Source organism: Harmonia axyridis, chromosome 5 (assembly GCF_914767665.1).
Source record: "Harmonia axyridis chromosome 5, icHarAxyr1.1, whole genome shotgun sequence".
Taxonomy (NCBI): domain Eukaryota; kingdom Metazoa; phylum Arthropoda; class Insecta; order Coleoptera; family Coccinellidae; genus Harmonia; species Harmonia axyridis.
This window is the reverse complement of record NC_059505.1, coordinates 19,258,390-19,267,842: the sequence shown is the minus strand read 5'-3', so window position 1 is coordinate 19,267,842 and position 9,453 is coordinate 19,258,390. Positions and strand designations below refer to the sequence as shown.

The 9,453-nt window shown below is 35.3% G+C and overlaps 1 protein-coding gene across 1 annotated transcript; it reads right to left on the bottom strand.

Moving 5' to 3' along the window:
* Positions 1 to 5,405: 5,405 nt before the first annotated feature.
* Positions 5,406 to 7,193, bottom strand: LOC123680852. Its single transcript, XM_045618968.1, has 2 exons — positions 5,867 to 7,193; positions 5,406 to 5,731 (listed from the first exon to the last, which is right to left on the bottom strand). The coding sequence occupies exons 1-2, from the start codon at positions 7,191 to 7,193 to the stop codon at positions 5,406 to 5,408; spliced, it is 1,653 nt and encodes a 550-aa protein (XP_045474924.1).
* Positions 7,194 to 9,453: the final 2,260 nt, after the last annotated feature.

Here is a 9,453-nt window from a genome sequence, read left to right as displayed (position 1 = left end):
AAAATAGCCAAAAGCTCCTTTTCTATGGTGCTATATTTTATTTCCGATTGGCTGAGAGTACGACTAGCATACGCTACAGGTAAATCACCTGGCGGAGTACCTTGAGAAAGAACTGAACCGATTGCATATCCGGATGCATCCGTAGTAAGCACGAAAGGTTTATTAAAATCAGGATAACATAGGATTGGATGGTTTAAAAGGTTACGTTTCAGAACCTGAAAAGCTTCTACATATTTTATATCATCAATATCAATTTTCGCTTCTTTTTTTAAACACGCAGTTAAAGGTTTTGCTATCTTTGCAAAATTTGGAATGAATTTTCTATAATATCCTACTAAACCAAGGAAAGATTTGATTTCTTTCGGTGTTTTAGGAATTGGAAATTTAGTTACTGCTTCTAATTTTTTTGGATTAGGTTTTATTCCTTCTGGAGTTATAATGTGACCTAAAAATTCGATTTCTGTTTTGAAGAAATGACATTTATCTAATTGAATTTTCATATTATCTTTCATAAGCGTTTCCAATATAGTATGAATATCAGCCAAATGCTGTTCTACCGTTTCTGAAAAAATAATTATGTCATCCATATAAATATGACAAATTTTTCCTATATAATCTTTCAAAGTATTGTTCATCAATCGCTGAAATGTAGCTGGCGCGTTTTTTAAACCAAATGGCATTCTTAAAAATTCGTAATGTCCATTATCTACAGTAAAAGCCGTTTTTTCTATTGATTCTTCGTCCATTTCGATTTGATGAAAGCCTGAGGCAAGGTCAAGTGTCGTAAAATACTTTTTATTTCCTAATTTATCTACGATACTATCAATTTGGGGTAAAGGATATTTATCAACAATTGTTTTATCATTCAGTTTTCTATAATCGATGGCCATTCGCCATTTTACTTTTCCTGATAAGTCCTCTTTCTTTGGGACTATAACTACTGGGAAAGACCAGGGGGAAATACTTGGTCGAATAATATTTTTATCTAATAAATCTTTTATTTGTTTTTTGACTTCTTCCCTGTGTACTTCGGGATATCTATAAATTTTGCAATGAACCGGAACATCATCGGTTGTTCGAATCTTATGTTTGATTCTACTAGAAAAAGATAAAGGCTGATTGGGTAATTGTAATACATTTTCGTTTGTTTGTAAAATTTTCATAAGTTGATTACTTATTTTTGATTCTAAATGAGAAAGATCCACTGGAATTTTCGTTGGATTTTGACATACTTGTTGGTATTTGAAAGGAATGTTGCAAAATTCATTTTCTAAAATTTGATCTTGAAAGTTCAAATTGATTCCATACTTGTTCAAAAAATCTGCTCCTATTAAGCCATCATAATTTCTATGAAATTTATAAAGTACAAATGGATGAGTATCTTCTACGTTAAATTCAGAAAATAAAGGCAATAAGACTTTTTCATTTGAAGTGTTTTGTCTCATACACGCGGTTAAAGTGGTTTTTTCTTGATAAATATTATTTGGGCAATTATTATACGCAAATTTGGGGTCTATTAAACAAACTGAACATCCACTGTCAATCAAAAGTTTACATTTAGGATAATTGAATTCGATATAGGGAAGTTGATTTGAATGATCAATACTATTATTTAAGTCGATTCGTTTCCCGAGGCTAGTTCGCAAAAATTTCGTTCCTCAAAATTTTTTGAAGTCGAAGCGTCGCCAATTACGAATTTTGTGGGAAATTGTTTTGATTTATTTGAATTCGAGGTTTTCCAACGACCTCTATCATTTTGTTCATAATAATTCTTTTTATTCTGACTCGAATCTAATTGGGTTAATTCCTCAAATGTATAATTGGGAGTTTGTTCATCGGCATAAAATTTCTTATTTGGATTTGTTGGGAATTGCGTCGAATAATTTGGACGTTTTTGTGCAAAGTTTCTAGTTTGGACTGACATTTTTTCTGGTGGTGTATTAATTCTTTGGTTGGGATTTGGTTTAAAAACATTTTGATTATTATATCGTTCCGTCTTTGGATATCCGAACACTTGTTTGTTTGTAGGATAATAATTATTATTTACTGGTCTCTGAGTGTACTGAATATGTTGTGAGGGGAAATTTGAATTTAAATTCGAATTATAATTATTATTCGATCTAAAATGATAATTATTAGGAATATAATTTAATCTATAATTATTTGGAATATAGTTTCTTTTATTATTATTATTATTTTGAAAATTATTTTTCGTCCTTCGCGATTGAAAATTATGTTTTCTACTTTTATCTAATAGATCATATTGCTCCATGTTTGACAAATAATCTTTAATTGCATTTATGGTTTGATCAAACGTTAAGGCATTATTCGCGATTAAATAAGTTCTAAGTTCCGTTGGTGCATTCGAAATTAACACCGTTTTACAAATTTTCAATATATTAGTCTTATACAATTGTTTTTCTTGAGCTGGCATCGTGTCAGCATCTATTCTGTAGTTAATTCTTATTTTCATCGAAATTATTTCATCTATAAAGCTAATCATATCTGATTTCTTTTCTAAGAATTGTAATTGGTGAATCAACACATCTAAATTGATTTGATCGCCAAATTTATTATTCAAAAATCTTTTCAGATGATCCCAATTATCGGGGATATCTGAGGTAGAAACTTCAGCAAGTGCTCTACCGACTAATTTTGATTTAACTAAAGCTAAACAGTATTTTTTAATAAGTTCATTTTCGTTACTGAACATACTTAAATAACTTTCTACGTTTTTAATAAAAGAATGGAGTTCGTTCTCCATTCCTGAAAATTTAGGAAGGAGTGAACCAAACTTTTCTGCAGTTGATAAATCCATTTTAACTCTAGCTACTTTCTTTTCTTTCTTACCGTGGAACTGTTTGAAAGAAGTAATATTGATAATTTTAATGATCGGTTTTTATAATAAGAAACCTAGGAAAAACTTTGTGATCGGTTTTTTTATGATAAGAAACCTAGGAAAAACTTTGTGATCGGTTTTTTATAAGAAACCTAGAAAAAACTTTTATACAAGTTTTACGCTCAAAACTTGGGAAAAGGTTGACTATTTTTGGGCCAGAATAGGTAAACTGGGAGTCAGTTAGAAAGGATTGCTCACCTCGTTGATATTCCTTGTTTGAAGTTGAAACTGTCCTGGGCGCTACTCCAGTGATCGAGCCTCTGGTTTTCTTCTTAGGGGTTGCTTCTCACCTTAACAGTTGAAACTGATAGTCGAAAGAAAGTTTGTTTTGTCACTTCTACGACCGGTACAATATTTCAGATAATACGTCGCGTTTTTCTCGTCGCGCTATTATTTCCGAAATATTTAAAGAGATCCCATCCTCGTCGCCAATTATGTTTTTCGTTGAGAAAACCACGTTTTTAAAAACGAATTTATTTACAAGGAAATATGGAAATGAACAATAGGATGAATCTAAGATGATTCAAAAGCTGATTATCTATCTGACTGACTGACAATAACATATTGTCTCCTATTTATAACATTATATTTTCTTATCTTAATTGACGCCACGTGTCGAACCACCTGCATTATGCTGGTGTAAGCAAAATGCAGCACATTGATATGTGAATCTAAATGAACAATACAATATTACGTCAATTGATCAGAACGGGATGGAATCCTGTAATTATATATATATATATTGGGACCTGACCGTCATCACAGATAGAGGTGTCCTAACATAACCGACCGGACGTGGTAGTGTGGGATAAGATAGCAAAAACCGCCCTCATAATAGACTTCGCTGTGACTCAAGATTACAACCTCTCTAAAAGCTACACCGAAAAAATCTCGAAATATGAGGCCCTAGCAAGAGAAATGAGGGATATGTGGCAGCTAAAGAAAGTAAATATAAAACCTATCATCATCAGCGCGAATGGACTCGTCCATCGTAAAACAACCGAACATCTGAAGGAACTAAACTTACCACAAAATACTCTGATGTGGATGCAAAAGGCTGTGATATTGGGCACAGTCAACATCGTGCGAAAGGTGCTTTATCCTCATTAACGGACTGAGTTGCTCTTGGCGTCCTCGCCCGGGTAGCTCTGGATTACTCCACAACTGTGTGAATTGAAAAAAAAAAAAAAATATATATATATAATCTTTATCCCATTTGTTACTTTTCGGTGTATGGGTTTCATTATCTACATTTTCTAACTTAACAATAACTTAAGAATAATTCTAATTTAACTCAATGAATTTCTTCCATTCTGTCCTATTTGATGTCATCATCTCAGCTCCCCTGACGCTTTTCCCTCTCTTTTTTATTTCCTCTTCTACCATATCCTCCCATGTTTGTTGCGGTCTTCCCCTTTTTGCCTTTTTCTCGACTTTTGCCTCCCATATTTGTTTGATTGGTCTCTCCTCCTCCATACGATGTAAGTGTCCCCACCATCCCAACTGCCTCTCACCCACAAACGTTTTCAATGATTTTATCCCCAATTCACCTCTTATGTCCTCATTTCTCCTTCTGTCCATCCTTGTAACCCCCTTCACTCCTCTCAAAAATTTCATTTCCACTGCCTGTAGTTTACTCCTCATTCTCTTTGTTGTGTTCCAAGTTTCTCATCCGTACGACAGAACAGGTCTGAATATCGACTTAAACACGGTCATTTTAGTTTTCTCTTCGACTTCAGTTCTTCTTAGGAATTTCTTATTAATTGCGTGGTATAATCTGCCGGCTTTTTCAATTCTCTCGTTAATCTCCCTCTCTTGGCTTCCCGTATTTTCTATGTTCACTCCTAAATATCTGAAACATTCCACCTTTTCAACTTCCTCTCCCTCAATTTCCAATCTCCAATCATCCTCCCGTTCATCGTTCACTTCCGTCACTTTTGTCTTTCTTCTATTTATTTCCATCCCATATTTTCTCAGTATTCCATTCCATATATCCAAATTTCCCTGTATACTTCTCCTTGTTTCCGCCATCAATACGATGTCATCCGCAAAGGCACATTCTGATATTACAACTCTTCTTAAGTTCTTAAAACCAATTGTAAGCTTCTCTGTTCTCTCCTTTGCCTCTCTGATTATCTCATCCAAAAACACTATAAACAATGTCGGACTCAGCACTCCACCCTGCCTCAGTCCCTCCCTTGTCTCAAATAATTCCGACTCCATATTTCTGACAATAACACAGTTTAAGCTTTCACAATAAACACTTTTAATAGACTCCACCAAATTTCTATTTACCCCTCTTGTTTTCAATATATCCCACATTTTCGATCTACTAACCCTGTCAAAAGCCTTCACCAGATCTATAAATACAAAATAAGCCTTTCTTCCACTTCTTTTCATCTTATTAATGTTCTGTTTCAGAGTGAAAATGTGGTCTTGTACACTTCTCCCTCTCATAAACCCACTCTTAGCTTTATCTAGTGTGTCCTCTGTGCTTATTCTTAGTCTACTCTCCAATATCGTATACTTCGTATACTTTGAGAGCTGTACTTAGCAAGTTCATACCTCTATAGTTATCACATTTCTTTCGATCCCCATTCTTGTAGGCTGGTACTATCATCGCCATTTTCCAATCTTGTGGTATTTCCTTAGAATTCCATGCTTTCTGACATATTTCCCTGAATACATTTATACCCTTTTCTCCCATGTTCTTCATCATTTCCGGTGTAATTCTATCGTATCCTGCAGCTTTTCCATTCTTGACTCTTCTGAGAGCTACCTTAACCTCTTCAATGCTTATCAAGTCTTCCCCGTCGTCCTCCCATCGCTTATCTTTTTTTGTGTATCTTCTTTTTTGACTTCATTTCCCTTCAGTAATTCAATGAAGTGTTCCTTCCATCTCTCCATTATTTCCTTCTCTTCCACAAGCAATCTGTTTCTTTTACACTTGATCGATGTATTGTCAACCTTCTCCCCCCTCCTCAAATTTTTCATGACTGTAAAAAAGCTTTCTATTTTCCGTGTAATTCTTCTCCATTCTCTCTCCAAAATCTCTCCAACTTTTCTCCTTTTCTTCCAATGTTACTTGCTTAACTCTCTTCCTTTGTTCCTTATATTTCCGATAATTACATGCATTTCTATTCTTTAGATATTCCTTCCATAATATTTTCTTCATTTTAATTTGTCTCTTCAATTTGTCACTCCACCAGGCTGTGCCACTTCTGTTTCTCCCTATTTTAACACTACCACACACTCTTTTTGCTGATTCCTTTAGTATATTCTTGAACCTTCCCCATACTTCCTCCACTCCCTCCTCAACTCCTATTTCCACCCTAGTCATATTCTCTTCTACATTTTTCATGTATTCTTCTGCTACACTCATTTCTCTCAGTTTATAACTTTTTATATTTTCATATCCTTCATTAAGTTGCCTATGTTCGACCTTCTCTTTTACTTCACCCATTATCTTTGCTACAAGCATATAATGGTCACTTCCTATTTCCGCTCCCCTGTGCACTCTTACATCTGCGATGTCCCTTTTATTATCTCTTTCTACTAAGAAGTAATCTATTATTGATCTATCGTCAACGTTATGTCCATGCCTTGTGTACCTATGTACATATTTATGCTCAAAGAATGTATTCGAAACTATCATATTATTCATCCTGCAGTACTCTATAAGTCTTTCTCCGTTGTTCGTTTTCTTTGTTTCTCCATATTTACCCATGATCTCATCTCTTCCTCCTCCTATACCAACCCTGCTATTAAAATCTCCACACACCACGATTTTTCCCCTGCATTCCTCTGTTACCATGTTCAATTCTTCCCAAAATTTGTTCTTATCCTCCACCTTTGCGTCTTCATTTGGTCCGTATGCTACTATTATGTTCCACAAGTCGGATTTTTCTCTCCTCAGACGTACCCTCAATAGTCTCTCCGAATATACCTGCCAGTGTTCCACATATTTTCTCCAATTTTTGTCAATTATGCATCCCACACCTGCCGCTCCATGTTGTTCATATTTCACTCCTCCGTAAATCATTAGGTGATCACCCCTCATCACTTGCTCTCCTATTCCTTTCTTCTTTGTTTCTGTCACCGTTAATATTTTTATCTCAAACCTCTCCAATTCCTGTATCAGCTCGTCTTCTCTGCCTTTTATACCTCTCACATTCCAGGTTGCCAACTTCCAGTTATCTCTCCCTTTTTTCTCTTTTACTTCTCTAGTTTCCTTACTTATTTCTTCCATTTGTGTTTTCCTATACTCAGATTCCTTTCCTCGCTTTGTCTTCATCTTAATAATCAGCCGTCCTTTATCTATCCCTATTGGTTTTTTGAATTCTGACCCAGGTCAGATTTCTTCAGAACTTCTTGTTCCTTTACACCTTGTTCTCTTTCATCCCATACAAAAACCTTCTCTTCTATGAACAATTTTCTGTATCCAACCCTCACGTTTTTTCCTCTTTTCTTCTCCACCTTGCTTATTTCCACAATCTGATTTTGTATCTGCCTCTCCTTCGCTGTCAGATCGTTATCAATAAAGATATCTTTTCCTTTTAACATTTGTTTCTTTTTCATTATATTCTGCCTCTGTTCCCAGCTTTCAACTTCAGCAACTATCATTTCATTTTCCTTTCCTCGATTTATTTTGTATGCCTTAGCTATGTTTACCTTTATCTTCATTGATGAATTTTTCGATCTTTTCCCTTTCATTTCTATCACTTGTTTTGAATTTTTTCACAACTATATTATTCTTCCTTTTCAATCTTTCTTCTCAGTCTACTTTATCCTCCAAATTCCTTATTCTACTTTCTAGTTCTCTCTTTTCATTTTCCCACTGACTTTCCCTAACCTGCATTTCCTTCCTCAATTTATTCATCTCCAATTTCACTTCCTCCATATTTCTTCGCATCTCCAATTTCATCTGCTCCATCATATTCTCAAACATTGCCTTCAAACTCTCGACTTCCATATCTTTTCCCTTATTTTTGATGTTGGGTGACCTTATTACCTTTTTTGACTTTGCGAAAATATCTTCCTTTTCTTCTTCACTTCTACTTCTTTTGTAATCGCCCTTGTTCATTAGAGATGTCGAGTTACAACACTCTCTTCAGAATTCCCAAATCTCGTTCCGCAACTTCTGTGCGTCGAGAGCACGGTTGCGCCTCCGCCGGTCCCCTACTCGATTCAGGTCCCGACCCGATACTCTCGCTAGCGCTTCAGTTGCAGAAAACCTATGATTTCAATCTCTGTTGTTGTCTAGTTTATTTTAACCTCAATCTTTTAAGTCTATATTTTCCTTCTTTATATTCTTACTATGAAGTATCTTATCAACTGCCTTTATCATCACCTGAGAATTACAGCTTTCTCTCACTTCTCCACACAATTCTTTTCAAATTTACTCACTTTTCCACTAATTATCGCTCTCTTGACACGACCGTATTCATCGGTTTGGCGCCAAGAATCTATATATCTATAATATATCAGTAGGTACATTAAATAATATTACAATATAGCACAATCACACAATAATTATCAGACAAACAAGAAAAAAAAAATCACAAGTGATCGACTAAACATTTAGGGAAAAAAACTCGTCCATGGAATAAAGTGCATTCTCCCTGAGCAGTGCTTTGATTCTTCCCTTGAAGGCATTTGGATAAAGGGAGGTTACGCTCTCCGGAAGTTTGTTGTATAGTTTCAAACTGTTGTATATATAAACATCTTTCGTGTTTTCTCCAGACGATGTAAAGAAGTCACATATTTTTCCTTGAATCACGTATGATGATCATGGACGCTCATGTGTTTTTGAAACTTGTTTTTGTTCTTATGGTTATATAAGAGGCACTCCAGAATGTAACAGCATGTGAAAGTAAGTATTCCATATTTTTTTAAGAGCGGCCTACAGCTCGTCATTCGATCAACCCCACCCACGGTTCTTACAGCATTCTTCTGCTTCAAGAAGATCCTGCCAGCGTCCGTAGAAGCACCCCAAAGGATAATGCCGTATGTCATTCTTCCATGAAATTGAGCATGGTACACCATGAGAGCTTCTCTTTCTGTGAGTGAGTTTTTAATTTTCCTTATTGCGAACTGTGCTGTTGAGAGTTTTCTACTCAATTCATCTATGTGTTGAGCCCAACCCAGGTTTCCACTGATTGTCAAGCCGAGAAGGAATATCCTTTCCTTGTTACTTCGCTTTGTAGTTATAAGTAGTTCTTTTGTTTTTTCAGTGTTGACTTTCATGCTGTTATTCTCGAACCAATCAACAGCACTTTCAATTGAATTGTTGGATTTTACTTTTGATAAACTTTTACTTTTTGCTCTATTCAGAAAACAGTAGTCATCTGCGTACACTACTTCTTCATCTGCTTCAACGTTGTGCACCAAGTCATTTATTTAAATAGCAAATAAAATGGGTCCAAGAACTGATCCCTGAGGTACTCCTAGGGCAATTTTCCTCTCAGAAGATCTCCTCCCATCAAGGTCTACGATTTGTGAACGATCATGTAAGTAAGATCTTAGCAGATTTAGTGCTGTCTCACAAATGCCAT

Bases quoted from the DNA above. Each gene is read 5' to 3' on its own strand.
- LOC123680852 (XM_045618968.1), bottom strand. From the start codon at position 7,193: ATGAAGACAAAGCGAGGAAAGGAATCTGAGTATAGGAAAACACAAATG. The intron at 5,732-5,866 runs GTTGACAATACA...ACACAAAAAAAG, and splicing joins ATTTGAGGAGGGGGGAGAAG to ATAAGCGATGGGAGGACGAC.